At 41.3% G+C, this 18,744-nt stretch overlaps 2 protein-coding genes across 4 annotated transcripts in view; one reads left to right on the top strand and one right to left on the bottom strand.

The window, feature by feature from the left end:
• Positions 1-4,555, bottom strand: part of slc15a4 (solute carrier family 15 member 4) — a 31,325-nt gene extending 26,770 nt beyond the window's left edge. Inside the window, exons 1-2 of one of the 2 annotated variants that reach the window (XM_026188529.2) lie at positions 4,408-4,555; positions 2,600-3,231 (exon numbers count right to left, since the gene is read on the bottom strand). In XM_026188529.2, the coding sequence (XP_026044314.2) occupies positions 2,600-3,178 (579 nt within the window). In that variant the 5' untranslated portion in view covers positions 3,179-3,231; positions 4,408-4,555. Of the gene's footprint in view, positions 1-2,599; positions 3,232-3,422; positions 3,620-4,407 lie in introns of those variants that run through there. The other variant, XM_026188527.2, reaches the window with a different exon arrangement.
• glt1d1 (glycosyltransferase 1 domain containing 1) overlaps positions 3,756-18,744 on the top strand; it is a 42,626-nt gene continuing 27,637 nt past the window's right edge. The window contains exons 1-6 of one of the 2 annotated variants that reach the window (XM_026188531.2): positions 3,756-3,970; positions 4,657-4,808; positions 4,954-5,059; positions 8,247-8,298; positions 9,333-9,369; positions 9,804-9,860. In XM_026188531.2, coding sequence (XP_026044316.1) covers positions 3,804-3,970; positions 4,657-4,808; positions 4,954-5,059; positions 8,247-8,298; positions 9,333-9,369; positions 9,804-9,860 — 571 coding nt within the window. In that variant the 5' untranslated portion in view covers positions 3,756-3,803. Of the gene's footprint in view, positions 4,237-4,656; positions 4,809-4,953; positions 5,060-8,246; positions 8,299-9,332; positions 9,370-9,803; positions 9,861-18,744 lie in introns of both variants that reach the window. The other variant, XM_026188532.2, reaches the window with a different exon arrangement.

Here is an 18,744-nt window from a genome sequence, read left to right as displayed (position 1 = left end):
CTCAAAGCTATAACATATAGTACAAAGTACAGTTTGTAAAAACCTAAAATGATCAAAACACAACCGTGAACTGTCACTAACAAAGAGAAACAGTGATCACAAGCTGAATACCAATTTGCATGAGTCAACACGTTTGCCACATTTATGGTAAAATATACATAGCAATACTGTGCAAACTTTATAATAACTTTATCATTTTATCATCTCAGCTGAGTGAAATGAGCAGAACAATAGAAGCAACGTTTTCTTTATTCTTTATCTGCTTATTGTCGTTTTTAGCATTCTTTAAAAGGTTACAATTAAAGGTTATAATATTGGCTTAGTAACGCTTCAATAGCTGTCTATGCCAACACATAATATTATCATCCGATCCATCCCACATACAGTTATTCTTTTGAGTGAAAAGATTTTCTCAATTCCTGATGGATATGTCGCTTATATACAAGCACAAAAGATGCTGGTACAGCTAAAACATGCTGAACATAAGGTCAATATATTCAGCATAAATTTTTCTGGGGTTCATCAGTGCATTTGTGCAGAGTCAGTTATGAAAGTAATTCCCTCATGGCATAGCTGGAAAAATAAATTCTTGTCAGTTGTCTGAAATTACTGGGATTTCTGCAATGATTAATCATAAAATGTTGTCCAGGCTTCATATAGGTCACAATTATAGTAAACACAACTTAACTAAACTCGCAACTCTGTGTGAACCTCAGTGGTATCCAATTAAGAAAATGATGCTGGGTGGTTGTTGGGGTGCCCCCCATATAAAAAAGGCATAAAAGTCTGACTTTTGATTGTTAACATAAACGATGAACACCTCCCTCTCGATTGTAAAAGCATTTAGAGATATATGAAGCTACAAAAGGCTATAAAAGCTTTTTTCTAAAGACCTGAAGCAAGACTATAGTTACAAAAACATTTAAGTTACCTGAAATAAAAACTAAACTTAACGCAAAAAGTAGGAAACTACAAGAGGAACTATGTTTTAGTCTTTGTCAGAGCAACACACATTAGAATGTTTTGGTGTAGTGTGAATACATGACACAGAAATTGTGTTTTTATAGTGATACTTCTTCTAAATTTCTTGAATATTTCCCTGACAAATACCCCTACATAATGAAAATTCAACTAAATATGAATAAACTCTCAACACAAAATAAAACTAATGAAATATTTACAATTAAAATAAATCTGTCTCCGAGTGGTAACACCTGTAGATATTTCCACAACTGGATAACAGGGTTCAAGGGAAAACACACTACTAGCAAAACAACCAGACCCGGCCATTAGTTGGAAAGCTTAGAAGATCTACAAATTTTTAATGACATTTCTAGATCAGTGATGCATGAAGAGATTTATCAAAAGGTGGACAACACCATCATCCCAACTTTAAAGTCTGGTTGAACCAACATCATTGTTTGGATAGCTTGTTATCACTGAATTAAAGAGCAGCTGTCTGTGTTTTAAAGGAAAGGTTGGGTGAACTAGCAAACAAACATTAAATCGTCTTATGAGCAGCTACCGGAAACAGCCCCCATGTGAAAGCTGTAGCTGCTAAAGGAGGTTCAACAACGAGTTGCTACAAACAATAAAATAATATAAATCCAACTTTTTGTGCTATATGTTCAGTCAGATTGTGTTTCTTTACAATTGTCACTGAAGATCAGACCAAGTATCATGACTGACAAAACTGCAAGTCCAGGTTTGGTAATTCCAAAGAGGTCACAAACCTTTTTTTTCATGCAAATGCACTGTATTTAAAAGGGGAAATCACAACAATCAGTATGATAATTTTTTTACGCTGTGAGAGGGTGTCGTTATTAGGAATGAGGCCAATTTTAACAGGGACTCTTCTGTTTTTCTTAAATATTCAAATCTCCCACGCACCAAGGACTTTCAGTTGGAGGATCACTAATGGGAAAATTTTGTCTGTATGAGGTAAAACTTTCAGTTTCAGTACGCAGGAAAAAGTAACCTCATGGTGCATTGCGTTTGCTTTAAGGTTAGTGGACTTTTACCAAAAAAAAAAAAAAGCAGTGTCTTTTGTGTGTTGTGTATTTGAACATAACATTGCACTAATCATATTCAGTCTGCCAGCTCCCCTTGAAACATTTTATCCTTTCCTGATTAGATAACTCTGAGAAACAATGACCCCATTGATGAACTTTCCCACTTCCATGATTGCATGTTGTGGAGGGCCCTCTAGATAATTTTGATACTAAACTGACAGATGTGTGTTTCACTTCTTATTACCAACTAAGAACAATTGAAGAAGTGTTTATAAATGTCTCCGTTTGTGCATGTGTTCCAGAGAGATGTGTTGTCTATTCTACAAGATGCTTCAAAATGTTTAGTTTTTAATGGTGACAGCCATGAGTAGCCATGATAATCAAGAGCATGTCTCAGAGAAATGTCATGGCGCAGCTAAAGTCCCATCACATGTCTGACTTCATTGATGTCCCCACTACATATTTTATACAAGCCAATTCCAGAAAGCTAATGGTTCAGGTTATAGCCTTCTGGTAACAGGAAATTCCAGGTATTAACTAATTAATACAAACTGTAATAACTCGTAGTAGTGCTGTTTATACTCTACCTGATCTGCCCCAAATGGAGTGATGTTAGACTTCACAGTACCCACACCTAAGGCAATTAAGAAAAGTCCACCATAGACTGCTGGGCCACAATATGGGGCACGAATGGGGCAGGTAACGTTTTTTGGAGTGGTAACGTTTGTGTTCAGACACTCAGCAGGCTGCACAGGAAATGCCATTTCTTCCCCGCACAGGTGTATCCTGGTGCCCTCGTTTGAAATAAAAGGGAAAAACAGCATGCCAAAAATGTACAGAACCAAACTTGCAGCAATGGTCAAGAATTTTCCGAGGTATGCATCGGCCAACCAGCCTCCAAATGGTGAAATCAGGTAAGTTACTCCCATGAACATGAGTGGTGCCTGGCTCGCCTGAGTGCCCTCCCAATAAAAAGGACTACCATTCAGAAAAAGAACCAGGTTTGACGTTATGCCATAGAAAGCAATCCTCTCTAGTGACTCGGCCAGCAGGATGGCCGCACATGCCAGTCTTCTTCCCTCGAAGACTGACGGTGGTGAAGGTCTGCTCTCAGTGTCTGAGTCCAAAAGAGGGGTGCTCTCATTGGCGTCCCTGTTGTTAGCCATTCTCGCCCAACTTAGTGGAATGGAGTTTCTTCCTTATTTTTAAGAGTTCAAACCTGAAGATAAAACACAAATATAAACCAAACGGTGACACCGCAGCACAAACACAAAAAACTGTACCGGATTCACAACATCTAAATTGTCAAAGAGCCCATTTTCTTGTCATATAGGTTTTTAGCTTAGTACAAACCTGAAGTAAGCTAGCTCAAACACCACATCAGCTTGTTAAAGTTTCTCATTACCTTACCTTTAATGACAGAAACACGTCCCAGAGGTCTTCGGTTGTCTCCATCAATCTAGATCATACTAACCGCTCAAATGTTTCGTTTGTACTGTCTAAAAGCTGAACTTTATGAAAAGAGAACTGGGTGTCAACAGAAAAACAATGTCACAGTTCTGTCGCGTGACACATAGCTCAGTCAAAAGCTGTCACTCTTGCGTTGCTGTGGAGACGATCTGAAAATGAAACTTACGCGACGGGTACTGCAAATCGAGGCGCGCAACACCATCCATGTGATATAGGGATTTGTTCCGCTTACGCAGAGCTAAGCAAGGGGAGAAGGAAGTGGCACTGCAGTGCAATTTAATCTTTTTTTTTTGGCTACGGCTGATTCTGTTATTATATAACATGAACCAACAGGGTTTGGGGTTTGGGGATGGGCATAACAAAAAAAAGGAAGAAGAAAATGAAGTGAAATTGGCTGGCAGCACTTCGCCGCTTACAGTCATGTTTCCAGGGGGCCGTATAGAAGACGGACTTGTAAACATTACAAGCATGGTGCACTACATTAAACGGTCTGTTTGCAACCCTAACATGAACCAGCCTTGCCCTTAGGTGCTGCTACGTGTTAAGTTACGGACAAGGAAATGTAATTGGAGCTCGGCTAAGCGAGCTCATTGAAACGCAGATGTCCCGATCGGTGCCGTCAGCTTTTCGCGAATATTTCGCGTTAAGTAGCTAATTAGCACGTCAGCCCTGCTTTCATAGGAGATATGAAATTACTTTTCCTTGCCTGTCTCAACCCCAAAACTGGGAACCATACTACAGCTGAGAGAATAAGGTAACAAACATAGTTGCTAAGTGTAGCTGGTTCTTATAGCTGGTATGATTCATTAATTAGCGCGTGACACTATGACGCAATAACGGAGTATTTAACTTCATCAGGGCAAGTGTTGTTGGTAAAATCACTTCACTGTGAAATAAGTGTAACAAGTTGGCTCCAAATACAAACCTTATCGTGTAATGAGACACCTTAAGATGAGTAGCAGTAAACACGGGTGTTGCCGGTGACCTTGGCTTCTGTTCTTAACAGGAACTGAGCTTAATTTAATGTGATTGGTAACACTTGTCCGTCTACAGTTTCATGTTAAAATAGCTAAAATAGCGGAAGACGTTTCCTGGCTTTAACCATTATGAATGTGCTCAACCGCTCAGTCTTCCTTCCTGCCTTCCATAAGCAAATGTTAATTTTATGTTTTAGGTCCTACATTGAGTCAGCAGGACACACTTGCGAGCTCAGAGACGCACGAGAGTTTCAGTCTCCTGCTGATGTGGTAAATCTGGTCTCTGAACATCCCAAGTTTGAAGCTGCACTGGCTATTCATCTTTTCAAAGCGGGCAGACTTCTCATGGGTAAACTGACTTGCTGTTATATCATCTACTTATCAGCTGTATACTTTAAATCCGTTTTCTTTTTTGCTGTCACATAATGGGTCTTCAAATGTACAGCTTTCAGTCCCACATTGCCTTTTTGTTTTATGTCTGTTCTTTACAATAGATATTGAAATACCCTTTGGCGTAATCTTTGGCGGCACAGACATAAATGAAGATGTGAAAGTGGAGCAGAAGCGTGTGGTTATGGAACAGGTGCTACTGAAAGCCAGGTGATGTTGTACTGTTACAAATTCCTATTTTAAAACTTCCGGATGGCTCCAAACTTAGTACATGAACTTTAGTCCTTCATATCATACATATTCCATACCATTTATAAAATGATTTTGGAAAAGTTTCATTTAAAATAACGGAAAAGTCACAATTTGCAAAAGAGTCTACATTATAAATAATGTGATATCAGCATCATCTGTTGGCTTTGTTAATTAGACTAGGAGGCTGCATCTACAGCACATTTGTTAGCGTCTTACGATAGGACAAGGAGCACAGATGCATTAGAGGTGGGAATGGAAAATCAGTTCTAGCTAAGAAATTCAAATTGTCCAATTTAGCAGAAGCTTATCAGTTCTTGCGTTTATTACATTTGTGCATTGCAAAGCACTGAGGTCAAACTCAATGCAGGGAAGCTTTTCCACAACCAAGTCGGATGCAGGCCTTTCTTTCTGCTCTGTTTCTACAGTGCGTTACGTCACTGAGAAGATTTTTAAAAGTGCATTGCAATCAATAAAATCTCATCAATATTCATTCCTACACATGCCGTTAATCATGTATGCATTATATTTTTGGAGTGTCATTTCAAGAGGACTGCTCATTACAGGAAATACCCTGTAACATGTCTCCCATGAGAAGGACCTGCTGATTATATCAAATTTGACAGTTATCATTAATCATGACTTTATCCATATTTAATATCTAGTATGTTAGTAATGTGTCATATCATATTTTTGCCAACTTCCTTTTTATAAAGGTTTGATTCAGATGTCTCCAACCTGAAGTGCGAGCAGGAAGTAAATGTCACCACTTTCATATCTTTTATTAAAATTATTCACATGAAATGAGAAAGCTTCTAATCCACTAATCATGTGATTTTTATGTATTTTATTCAGTCTTGGATATAACAACAAATCACAAGTAACACTGCTGTCTGAATATAAGCTTAAAATATTTTTTTCCTTCAATACATAAATTCCAGGTTTTCACTGGGGGTAAAAAAAAAAAAACAACACAAAAACTCTGGCTCTGTACAAGATCTTCTGGCCTCTGGGGCATGAAGAATCATAGACTGTATTTAAAGGATGGACATAGCTTCAAGTCAGAATTCTTTCTAATGATCAGGAGGGGACGAGACAGCTGTTTGCATGGATTAGCGGTGTGTAGATCGATACTTAAACATTGATTCCACCAATAACAGATATTTATATTCTGGAATTGATTTTCATTCTTTTTTTTTTTGCAATTTGGAGTGAATTTGTAGATTATGATTCACAAGAACAAAATGAAAGTAATGATATTATTGGGATCGCCTAAATCGTCACCTGCGTGTAGCACTTTGCTAAATTTTGGAAAGTGACTTACATCTAGGCTTAGGCTTTGCGTTGATGTATAAGTGGTGGGAATTCTCCGCATCCTTAAAACTATGAAATCCCATTTATTAGAATTGTAGAGCTTTTAAAATGATTATATTGGGTAGGTGTCATTAAATATACAGCCTACTTGCAGTAAAACAGACATTGTAGGCTTTAAAAAATAACAAATTCAACTTAAAATATTTCATATGTAAGATAGATAATAACATGTATTAATAAAATGTTCCTCAGCTTTATTATTATTATTATTATTGTTAATCATTCATATTAATTTTTGATTGTTAATTGAATATTGTAAACTGTAGGTGTTGAGTTTTCAGGGGTTTTTTTTTTGTTTGTTCTTCATAATTAAACAATAAGAACAAGTAGTCTGATGTCTTGTATTCATTATAAAGGTATAATTGGAAATACACTACTTTTTGTTTTGATTTTCCAAACACATTAAGTTTATTATCCTTATTTAGTACCGGAATTTTATTTGGTATCGAAAAGAAAATCAGTGGCATTGCACATCATTAGCATAGACCCTCGAACCTCTTGATCCAAATCTTTTTATTTGGGTTTTGTTTTTGTTTTTTTAAATAAATCAATGTAAAACAATTTAATAAATACAATTAAAAGTAAAAATAATTAAAAGGTAAACAGTTTGCTGATTATAGACTCAGTTGCTAATTTAAAATCTTACTGGAAACTACATGATGTTGATTTTGCAAATTTTTCCCAATTAAAGTCAAACAAGAGGATAAAGCAGCGTGTGCTCTGCTGACATAGCTACCTTATGGCTGAGAGGTTCCTCCTGAATCGTTGTGCAGCGTCCTTTAGTTTATCAGTCAGGTCCACGCCTCCCTCATCATGTCCAGGTTCAAAATACCAAAATGGCTTCAAAGCACGACCTCGCAAACTACTGAGACTACGTCCATCTTTAATAAACAATCTATGGAAAGAATAAGACTGAAAGAATTCAAGCTAACCACTAGTTTAGCAGGCTAATGGCTAATCTGGCTAATCTAAATTTTATGCTCTAATCCAAGCCGACATCACACTGAAGTGTCTCAGTTTTCTAGCTGATTAAAGTAGATGGCAGTAAATCTAGAAAAAGACCTCTGGAGCAGGGGTGGGCAACTCCAGGCCTCGAGGGCCGGTGTCCTGCAGATTTTAGATGTGTCCTTGATCCAACACAGTTGATTCAAATGGCTAAACCTCCTCAACATGTCTTGCAGTTCTCCAGAGGCCCGGTAATGAACTAATCATTGGATTCAGGTGTGCTGACCCAGAGTGATATCTAAAACCTGCAGGACACCGGCCCTCGAGGCCTGGAGTTGCCCATCCCTGTTCTAGAGGAATGTGCGAGAGCCTGTTTTCCAAAGCTTTAAACATCTCAATCCACCCGCCTCCCACTATTAGTGCCATCTCATCCCAACCTTGATCATAAAGTCCCATCACTGCCCAGGGCTTGTTTGCCCATTTAATAATGCACACTTACAAATGAAAATTAGTATCTTCTTTCAGTTTTTTTGTTTCGTTTTTGTTTCTTTGCTCTACATTCCCTTCATTTTCCAGCTTGTATTCTTTCTCTTTTTGTACTGAAATCCTTTCGCTTCGAGCTACAAGCAGTTTTTCTGCTCTCATACTGCTCTGCCTGCAGATTTCTGTGTTTTAGTGTTGTTAGCACAGCTTTTTCCCCCCTTTTATTGTTGTCAAAATCATTATGACTTGTAAAAGGCTATAATTTACTGCCTATAGTGAAAATTCTTGTTTTGCTGAAATGCCTCGCACAGCAGTGATAATGAAGTGTTTCTTTGTTCCCAATCAGGTTTGCTGTTGCATTTACTGACAAACTGAAAGAAGAGGCAGAGTTATTTTTGGTATGATTATGCACTTATGTTTTTTGATACACTGACTGAAGTAATTCGTGGTTCAGTTGAGTCGAGCACATTTTAGGCTATCTCTCTGAGGACCGCTGATAGTGTTGCATTGGGTTGAACACATGAAATTTAGTGACAAAAGGGAGAAAAGAAGAATTACTATTTTCCCTCATCTCTGCACATCTAACCAGAAGTTGTAAATTCTGGATTGATAGTTGTTACAAAAAATGCCCCCTCCCCCAGTGGGAGGAGGGATGGGCTTTCAGGTGGGGCTGTCCAGCCATTTGACATGCAGTTTAAACTTTGACGCATGATGGTTACACATGCAGATATCACTTTTTTCACACATGCCCTATGTTTGGCCGCAGTTCATGTATTTCAATTCCCCCAGATTCTTACTCTGTCTGCTTAATTGCAGCTTATAATAAGAGAGAAAGTTTTTGTTTACATTTTTACAGCACATCTGCAGACGGCAGGAGAATGACAGCGTCAATAAATACAGCAGAAGGGCTCTGACTATACAAACACAATATCCTGCCCTGTCCCGTAATAGTCTGGCATTAAAACAATATTACAGTGTTTTATTTTCAGATTAGATTCCAGCCATAGGCTGCAGATTGAGGCAAGTGGAGTGCTTTATCTCTGCCATTTAGTGCTGACAGCTGGTAGACAGGACAGGCACTGAGAGGCATCGCCAAGCTTTTTATTGCGACAGAAAACACACATAGCGGATGGATCTGGTGTGATAACATCCAGTCAATTTCTTTCCCGTCCCCTCTGATTTATTTTGCGGCACCCGCATTATCTTAGCGACTGCTTTCCTGAGTCTCTTTTTAAAGTTAGTACTCTGTTTAAATATGCTTAGAACACAAAGAGCTTTAAATGGCTGTCCCTATTGTCGGACATAAAAAAAAAGAGAGAAGCACAGTTGGTGATAATCAAATGTAATTTCTATAAACAAACGCTGCCAATAATTGCTGATTGCGTTCTGTTAGCTGTTTTAACCACTTCTTTTTTATTTTTTTCCTCTGAAGGTGTCCCAAAGCAGCAAAATCTACGTCCAGCCTCAAGGTAAGTTCTGCAGGATGGACATCCTCGCCTGATGCTGTGCATCCTTGACTCACCATTGAAGTGTTGCACTAATCAGCTTTGACATTTTCCCTCCATTATCATACTGTCTGCAGTACAGAGTTGTGTTTGCTCTTGCCATTGGCCACCGTACCATGTAGGACAGCCCAAATCTCTCTTCCATGTTGTTTACCACCGGTATCCTTGTTTGGCAAATAGTGTCCCTTCATAGATTAGACAAGAGCCCCCGGGCCAGCTGCATGGCTGAGCCCAAACCAGTGAAAGCTTAATTTTCAGGCTTGTCCCCAGAGAGTGATCATGCTGAAGTGCTTTTTACACAGAACACAAAAATTGTATTTTGGATCACTGATAATTTGGAGCACTTTGCACTATTTTTTATGAAGTTCACTATGGCTGTCTCTGTGTTTATATTACAGGCATCCAGACAGACGTTACTGAGAAATTCTGCTGGACTGAATTCCTGAGGAGCTCAGGTACTATTAGTGCTTCAGGTTGTCATCATTCCAGGTACACTTTGCAAAATGTGTAATTGACAGTGGAAGATTTCTTTTTAGACGGTCTTTTTTATATATATTTTGTTTGATGATGGTGGAAAATCAGTTATTTATCCAAAGTGATAAAAAATATTATTATTTCTTGTAATGGAAGGCCTTAAAGAAAATATTGAAATTATGTTCACAGTAGTGTGCAGAAGTCTTGAGCTACCCCTCATTTCTTTAGGGAAATGTGAAGTAGGTGTAGCAATTTATTGAAACGTGTGCATATATGGAAATATTATAATATACAGTAAAGTATAAAGCAAGCAGAGTTCATACAATTCTTATAAGCTTGAAAGTCAACGTTTGGTGTCACTACCTTAATTCTTCAAGTCTGAACTCTCTCAAGCTATCTTGGAAATTCTTTAAGTATCCTTTGGCTTCTTGAAGGACATTCAAAGCTTTTCTTTTGATGTTTCTGCTTTTTCTTTTGTTTGTTACAAATATGATCCCAAGCTGCTTCAATAATGTTGGGGTCGAAGCTCTGGGGAGCTTAATCCAGTGAGTTTTCCTTATCCAGGTATGCTTTTAATGCATTGGCAGTGCTTTCCAGATGGTGTCGTGTGGCATGACTGATCAAAATCTGTGTTTATAATTCCATCGATTTTAAGGAGATCCCCAACACCTCTGGGTGAAATGCAGCCGCAAACCATGACAGAGCCTCCACTGTGTTTTACAGATGGCTGTAGACATGCACTGTTGTACGCTGCCTCTCTCCTACCTCCTCTAAATGTATTGACAATAATTAATCAAAAATGTCATATTTGGGTTTATCATTCCAATAGACCCTTTGCCATTGATTTTCAGTTGCGTTCTTGTGTAATTTTCTCCTTGTTTCCATTCCTTATAAATGGCTTCTTGTCAGCCAGCCTTCAACTGACACCATTTCTGATGAGGCTTCAATGAACAGTAAATTACCAGATGCATCTCTGGTAGGTATGACCTCTCTCAGGTCATACCTCTGGTCTTTACTGGATTTTTTAAAAATGTCTTTTTGAAAGCTAAACATCTGCTGAAGATTGTTTTTTAGTTCTGCCACTTGTTCTTTTGTGTTCCACTTGTCCAGTTTCCTCAAATTGTTTAAGGACACACTGCAAACCATACTGAGATATGCCGAGTTGTCAGCTAACAGCACTTTGCAAATCACATTGTTGGTGCAAAAATAGTATTTTATGCCTGTCAAACTGTGTTATCTTTGACATGTAGATTCAACTAAAGATAAGTTAGCAAATTATATGTTTTTGCGTCAGTTTGCTGTAAACAGAAAGGTTAAAGATTCAATTTCAAATTTGTCTAAGCTAAGTTATCTGTTATGTGCCGAAACAACACTGTTTTATCCCTTGAGTTGGGGACCTTTTTTATGCTTGAGTGATTCATAAGTTGGGGTTATGTGGCTTAACAACTTAACAACAACTTCAGAAAGCCTGGAGAGCTATTGCTGAAAAGCACTTTAAAAAATTACAAATCTGGCTTCTTGGAAGCAAAATATAAAGGACTGAGGGATAACGAATAGTTATGTCTATAACTTCTGTTCCCTGAAGGAGAGGAACAAGGTACAACACATAAGTATGGGATATCACGCCCTCGCGTGTCGTGGCTGAAGAAACCTTTATTCACGGCTTTAAGGCAGATTACGTATGATGACACGCGCACGGCCCCGCCTGCACATATAGCCGCTGTCATCACAGTCATCCCTCAGTTCGATAGCCGCTCTTCACCGAGCCAAACTGCTCAGTGGGGCCACCTTGTGTTGTACCTCGTTCCTCTCCTTCAGTGAACAGAAGTTATAGACATAACTATTCGTTCCCTTTCAGTCGATTCACTCGGTACAACACATAAGTATGGGCAGTGTTGGGGAGTAACGGAATACATGTACCGCCGTTACGTATTTAAAATACAAAATATGAGTAACTGTATTCCGTTACAGTTACCGTTTAAAAAGGTGGTATTCAGAATACAGTTACTTTGTTGAAATAAATGGATTACACTGCGGTACTTTCCTGTTTCATTTTGTCGCGGGTCAGGACTGTTTGGGTTTTGTTTGACAGCTACATTCTGTTGTTCCAGGCGGCAGCGTTACGGTTGCCATGGTTACAGGGCGACGCTCTCTCTCTCTGCGACTGTGTGTTTCCTGGGTGAGAGAGCGCCTGTTGTTGTTGTTGTGCTAAGCTAACAGGCGGAATGCTACAAGCATAGCTCTAAAGAATGGAGCATCATGGGCAGTGTAGTCCGTGTTGCAGGGAGAATGGACTGCCATACACGTTATGGGTCTGTGAGCACGAGGAGGGAGAAAAAGGAAAAGTATGAGCTGTCATGGAGCAGAAACGGGAGCTGGAAGCATGTAAATATAATAATAACCACTTCAGCCAAGAAGAGTGCCTGACGAGCCCAGTTGTAAGTAAGCTATTAAGACTCGACTGTACGCTGTGTTCGTATTTTCCTCCGAAAACAATAAGTTCTGTTGGAGCAGCCTTTCAACGCCTCTCTCTGTCTCTCGCAAGAAAAGTTGACCCACACAACAAAGTAAAGCTAGTTTTCGGCTACAAGCCGACACGGACCCCGCCGTATTAGTCAGAGGTCCCTTTACTACAGTTCGGAGTCGCGGACCTTCAGTAATAGTAATAAATCACACAGCAATAGTACATTCACGTTGTTGTAAAAAGCATGATAATATATTAAGTAATCCAAAGTATTCAGAATACGTTACTGTCATTGAGTAACGTAACGGAATACGTTACTGAATACATTTTGGGGCATGTATTCTGTATTCTGTAATGGAATACATTTTAAAAGTAACCTTCCCAACACTGAGTATGTGACATACACTCAACAAAAATATAAACGCAACACCTTTGTTACTGCTCCCATTCCCCATGGGATGGACGTAGAGACCTAAAATTCATTCCAGATACACAATATAACCATCCCTCCCAAACAGTGGTCACAAATCAGTCCAAATGTGTGGTAGTGGGCACATCTGCCATATTGAGATAATCCATCCCACCTCACAGGTGTGCCACATCAGGATGCTGATCTGACATCATGAGTAGTGCACAGGTGTACCTCAGACTGCCCACAACAAAAGGCCACCCTGGAATGTGCAGTTTTGTCTCACAGCAAAATGCCACAGATGCCACAAGCAATGAGGGAGCGTGCAATTGGCATGCTGACAGCAGGAATGTCAACCAGATCTGTCGCCCATGCATTGAATGTTCATTTCTCAACCATAAGCCGTCTCCACAGGCGTTTCAGAGAATATGGCAGCACATCCAACCGGCCTCACAACCGCAGACCTCGTGTAACCACACCAGCCCAGGACCTCCACATCCAGCAGGTTCACCTCCAAGATCGTCTGAGACCAGCCACCCAGACAGCTGCTGGAACAATTGGTTTGCACAACCAAACAATTTCTGCACAAACTGTCAGAAACCGTCTCAGGGACGCTCAACTGCATGCCCGTCTTGACCTGACTCCAGCTCGTCGCCGTAACAGACTTGTGTGGGCAAATGCTCACATTCGATGACGTCTGGCACGTTGGAGAGGTGTGCGCTTCACGGATGAATCATGGTTCACATTGTTCAGGGCAGATGGCAGCTGAGAATGTCCCAGTTCTTGCATGGCCAGCATACTCACCGGACATGTCACCCATTGAGCATGTTCGGGATGTGCTTGACCGGCGTATACGACAGCGTGTACCAGTTCCCACGAATATCCAACAACCTCGCACAGCCATTGAAGTGGAGTGGACCAACATTCCACAGGCCACAATTGACAATCTGATAGACTCCATGCGACGATGTGTTGCACTGCATGAGGCAAATGGTGGTCACACCAGATACTGACCGGTTCTGGGTCCCCAGACCCCCAATAGCGCAAAAAACTGCACATTCCAGGGTGGCCTTTTGTTGTGGGCAGTCTGAGGTACACCTGTGCACTACTCATGATGTCAGATCAGCATCCTGATGTGGCACACCTGTGAGGTGGGATGGATTATCTCAATATGGCAGATGTGCCCACTACCACACATTTGGACTGATTTGTGACCACTGTTTGGGAGGGATGGTTATATTGTGTATCTGGAATGAATTTTAGGTCTCTACGTCCATCCCATGGGGAATGGGAGCAGTAACAAAGGTGTTGCGTTTATATTTTTGTTGAGTGTATATACACGCCCTGCAGAGCAGCCACCGAACCGGAATCGGACCACCACGTCCTTAGTGAGTGGTAGACCCAGCAGAAAGGACAGCATGAGCCACTGAAGGGGCTGTAACGTCCAACCGATAAAACAGCACAAAAGTGTGCGGTGATGCCCAACTAGCTGCCGCACAAATATCAGCTACAGGTAGGGCTGCTCGATTATGGCAAAAATTATAATCATGATTATTTTCACTGAAATTGAGATCTCGATTATTTGACGATATTTATTTAACCCTTTAAGACCTACTATAGAACCACCCATATGGAAAAGAAATAGTAAAAACTTATATGTGATTACTCATGAAAGTGGCCACTTTCTCATTACTTTCATACATTGTTTTAGTAAGTATCCAAAACATACAAGTTTCATTATATAATTTTTCAAGGGATCTTATATCTGTTTTCACTCTTATATGCTTTTCATACAAGTTTCACACAAGACAGATACAAACTTTATAAGATTTATATATAACTTTTCCATATGGGCAAGTCCGCCAGAGCTTATATAATTTTTTTACATGTTGTAGTGCCAGTTGTGGGAGCATTTCAAGTTGCTATACATCAATACAACTGTTATAGCCCATATTTTAATAATATGTATGCATTAAGTCCATAGTAACTACATTAATTGCAAAAAAGTGCAATAAATTGCAAAAAAATAGACAATCGTTTTTGTTTTTTTTACATATATTTCCACTTGGAGAAATTTAAGAGGTTTATCCCTCAAAACTTTAAATACAAAAAAGTTGCAAAAAATAGTTTACAACAACAGGAAATTTATTTTGAGTGTCTTCATAGTTTTATTTTGGAGATACAGCAATTTTTATATACTGCAGGAAAAACAAAGAAACAATCCTATGATGTAAATTTGCAAAGAAAACAGCATGTGCATCAAAATAAACTATTTCCAGCTGTGCAATTCGAGTTCTAAGCATCCCAGAAACTATTCAAAGAAGTCAAACATGACTTATAAAAACACCAGTATAGGCTTATAAGGCCTACAAGTAAAAAACTACATTTTTCGCGAAAATGATGTCATTTCCTGTTTCGGGCAGGAAATGGCGGACATGCGATAGTTCGCGCTGACGTCTGTTTCAATGTGGGAAGTGTTACGAACAGCTGATCGGATCGGCAAAGCGTGTTTCTGGAATATTATGTTTTTGTTCCTGCAAGCGCTTTTTATGCAATTTTTGCAAAGCTTTATGTGGAAGGAAACCGTGACCGAGGACAAGCTGATGGCATAAGATGTAAGTTTTATATGCAAAAATTATTGCGCTAGCTTACATGGTTCCGGTTCTACAGGGATTTAAAAATAGTTACACAAAACGGAGCGTGCCGCTCTGACCGGCTTTAAAGGGTTAACAATAACAATGTATTGAATAATGACTTTAAAAAATAATATAAAATAGTGTGCAAATACTGATAACAGTGCAAATGTTTGCAATGTAAAAAATAAATGAAAAATGTAAACATCTATGTTTAGTGAACTTTGCAGTGTTGCTCCGTGGTGCAGGTACGACACTGTAGCAAAGTTTACACACTATGTCTACTTGATCCACGTCTGACTCCGCGAACCCATAAGGTTTCCACACCACTTAAATTTTTTTTTACCTCTCTTTTCAACCAACGGCAGTCACGCTCCTCTCCAAATAACTTCTGCTTAGCTTTCCGAGCTTCCCTCGGGTCCTCTTAATTGTTGTGACGCGTGTTCGAAATGCAGAGAGGTGCGCTCGATTTGCATGAGGGAGGTGCTAATAATCGGCACATTCATTTTTAATGATCGTTGAAAGCCCAGATCGTAATCGTGATTAAAATTTGATTAATTGAGCAGCCCTAGCTACAGGCACCCCTTTAAAAAGAGCCCATGAGGTTGCCATCCCCCTGGTGGAATGAGCTCTCACCCGGTGGGGCAAAGCAAGACCTCTGGTGCCGTATGCCAGTGAGATAGCTTCTATGATCCAGTGGGACAGCCTCTGTATGGACAGAGCTCTACCTCTATTTGGATTAGCGAAGCAGACAAACAGCTGGTCACATAAACGCACATTCTGAGTGCGCTCAATGTAGGTGCGTAGCACACGCACTGGACAAAGAGAATGCATCCTCCTCTGCTGCTCAGATGCAAAAGGAGGGGAGCAAAAGCTCAGCAACTCAAACTCCATTGAGCTACAAGATGCAGTCATGATCTTGGGAAAATAGGCAGCATTTGGACGCAATACAACCTTGTGGCCATCAGGAGAGAACTGTGTGCAGGAGGGATGCACAGACAGCGCATGAATTTCACCCACTCGCTTTGCCGAAGCCAAAGCGAGAAGTAATGCAGTCTTATATGAAAGAAATTTCATATCCACAGACTCAATGGGTTCAAACGGGGGGCTACAAAGGGCCTCCAGCACCAAAGACAAGTCCTAAGCAGGGACACTGGACTTAAGCACGGGCCTCAGCCGGCGAACTCCTTTCAGAAAACGTATGGCGAGGGGATGTGCACCTAGTGTCACCCCGTCAAAGCCAATATGACAAGCAGATATAGCTGCTAAATAAACCTTAATTGTCAAAAATGAAAGGCCCTTATCCAGCAGCTCCTGCAGTAATGTCAAAACCATCCACAGTAGAGCACTGAATCAGAATCAGAATACTTTATTGATCCCTGGGAGAGTGTGGCGGTCCTGGCACCATTGCTTGAAGGCTCACCATTTGTAAGCGTACAAGCCTCTAGTAGATGAGGCCCTAGCACTCTGAATTGTCGCTATCACACTAGGTGGCAAACCCTTAGAAATCAAGTTTAACCTCTCAGCAGGTAAGCATGAAGGCACCACAGATCTGGGCGCGGATGAAACACTTCTCCTCACGCCTGAGAGAGGAGATCCCTGCGGAGAGGAAGCTGCCAAGGACTCGCTGCTAGCAGGCTGATTATCTCTGCATACCACGACCTTGTGGGCCACCAAGGGGCCACTAGAATCAGAGAGAGGGAATGCCGACGCACTCTCTCTACAACTGGAGATATCATTTACTCTGGGGGAAATGCATACAGGAGCACGTCTGGCCATTGGTGCGCTAGCGCATTCAAGCCCAAGGGTGCATTGTGGTCGATTATGGAGAAGAACAGGGGGCAGTGAGTATTTACCCTGGAAGCAAAAAGATCTATTTGTGCCTTGGCAAATAGATCCCAAATCTGAGCCACTATTAAAGGGTGTAACCTCCATTCTCTCACCAGAGGACCCCCCTGGAGAGAAGGTCCGGCCCCAGGTTCAGGTGGCCCAGAACATGGGTGGCTCTTAGAGACAGAAAATGAACACTGCACCATAACAGCAGAAAGCGAGACAACTTCAACAGGGGGAGAAAACGTGTTCCTCCCTGCCCCTTTATGTAAGACACCACTGTTGAATTGTCCGTCCTGACTAAGACATGCTGGCCCTCCAGGACTGGACGGAAATGTTTTAGAGCTAAGAACACTGCTAACAGCTCTAAGTGGTTGATATGCAGCTGGCGCTGGGCTGCGAACCAGATCCCTCTCACTGATGCACCCTCGCAAAGCGCTCCCCACCTTCTTAGGGAAGCATCTGTGGACACCACCTTGCGAAACAACACCCTCCCAATCCGAGAGCCCTGATGCAGCAGCCTGGGCTCCCTCCAAGGACGGTGAGCTAGCATGCAAGACGCAGTTACCGGCAGCCTCCTCCGGAGGTGACGGGATGCACACAAACAGTGAGAGAGAGTCCAGCGTTGAAACGCTCTCATTTTTAACAGTCCAAGTGGCACTATGGTGATCATAGATGAAATCATGCCCAACAAGCTTAATATCATCTGGAAACGCAGTCTGCATCCCAGCTGAAACTGAGCGAGGCAGTGTAGGCTAAGATGCGGATGCCTCTCTCTCTGAGGGGCGCTAGCGCTGCCTCGGCACATTTTGTAAAGGTGCGAGGAGCGAGCAACAGCCCGAACGGCAGCACTAGGTATTCGTAGGCTACGCCCTCGAATGCAAACCTCAGAAACTGCCTGTGTTTCAGGTGTATAGCCACATGAAAATAAGCATCTGTTAGATCGATTGTTGCAAACCAATCTCCCGGGCTGACTGCATTCAAGAGCTGTCTGAGTGTTAACATCTTGAACCTGTATGTTCGTAGATACGTGTTCAAGACTCGCAGGTCGAGGATGTGATGAAGCCCTCCCTCTTTTTTCGGCACAACAAAATAACGGCTGTACCAACCTTTGTCTGTCTCCGAAGCGGGGACCACTCATATTGCTCTTTTCTGGAATAGCGCCTTTATTTTCTCTCTCAGTATCATGGCCGCCTCGGTGTTGACAGTCGTGTTTACGACTCTTTGGAAACGAGGCGGTTTGACCCAGAACTGCAACTGGTAACCCATGGCAACGGTTCGCAGCACCCACGGAGAGGTGCCAGCGGGCTGTCATCAGGCACCAGCGATCCGAGCTCCGCCAGGCACATTGCCTGGTACGTCTGGAGCATGGTGACGGAGCTCATGGCACGAGCAGTGCCAGCCTGAGCCCGATAAATCTTCTCCAGCTGCGAATCAGAGAATCTGCAGTGCTTGGACGGCAGAGTTGCGGGGCCGCCGACAACATGGTTATGGGACGGGGCCAGATAAGCAGCCAGAGATGGCTCCAT

The sequence above is a fragment of the Astatotilapia calliptera genome, chromosome 12 (genome assembly GCF_964374335.1).
Source record: "Astatotilapia calliptera chromosome 12, fAstCal68.1, whole genome shotgun sequence".
Taxonomy (NCBI): Eukaryota; Metazoa; Chordata; class Actinopteri; order Cichliformes; family Cichlidae; genus Astatotilapia; species Astatotilapia calliptera.
The sequence above is the reverse complement of the archived record's forward strand: the minus strand, read 5'-3'. Positions and strand labels throughout refer to the sequence as shown.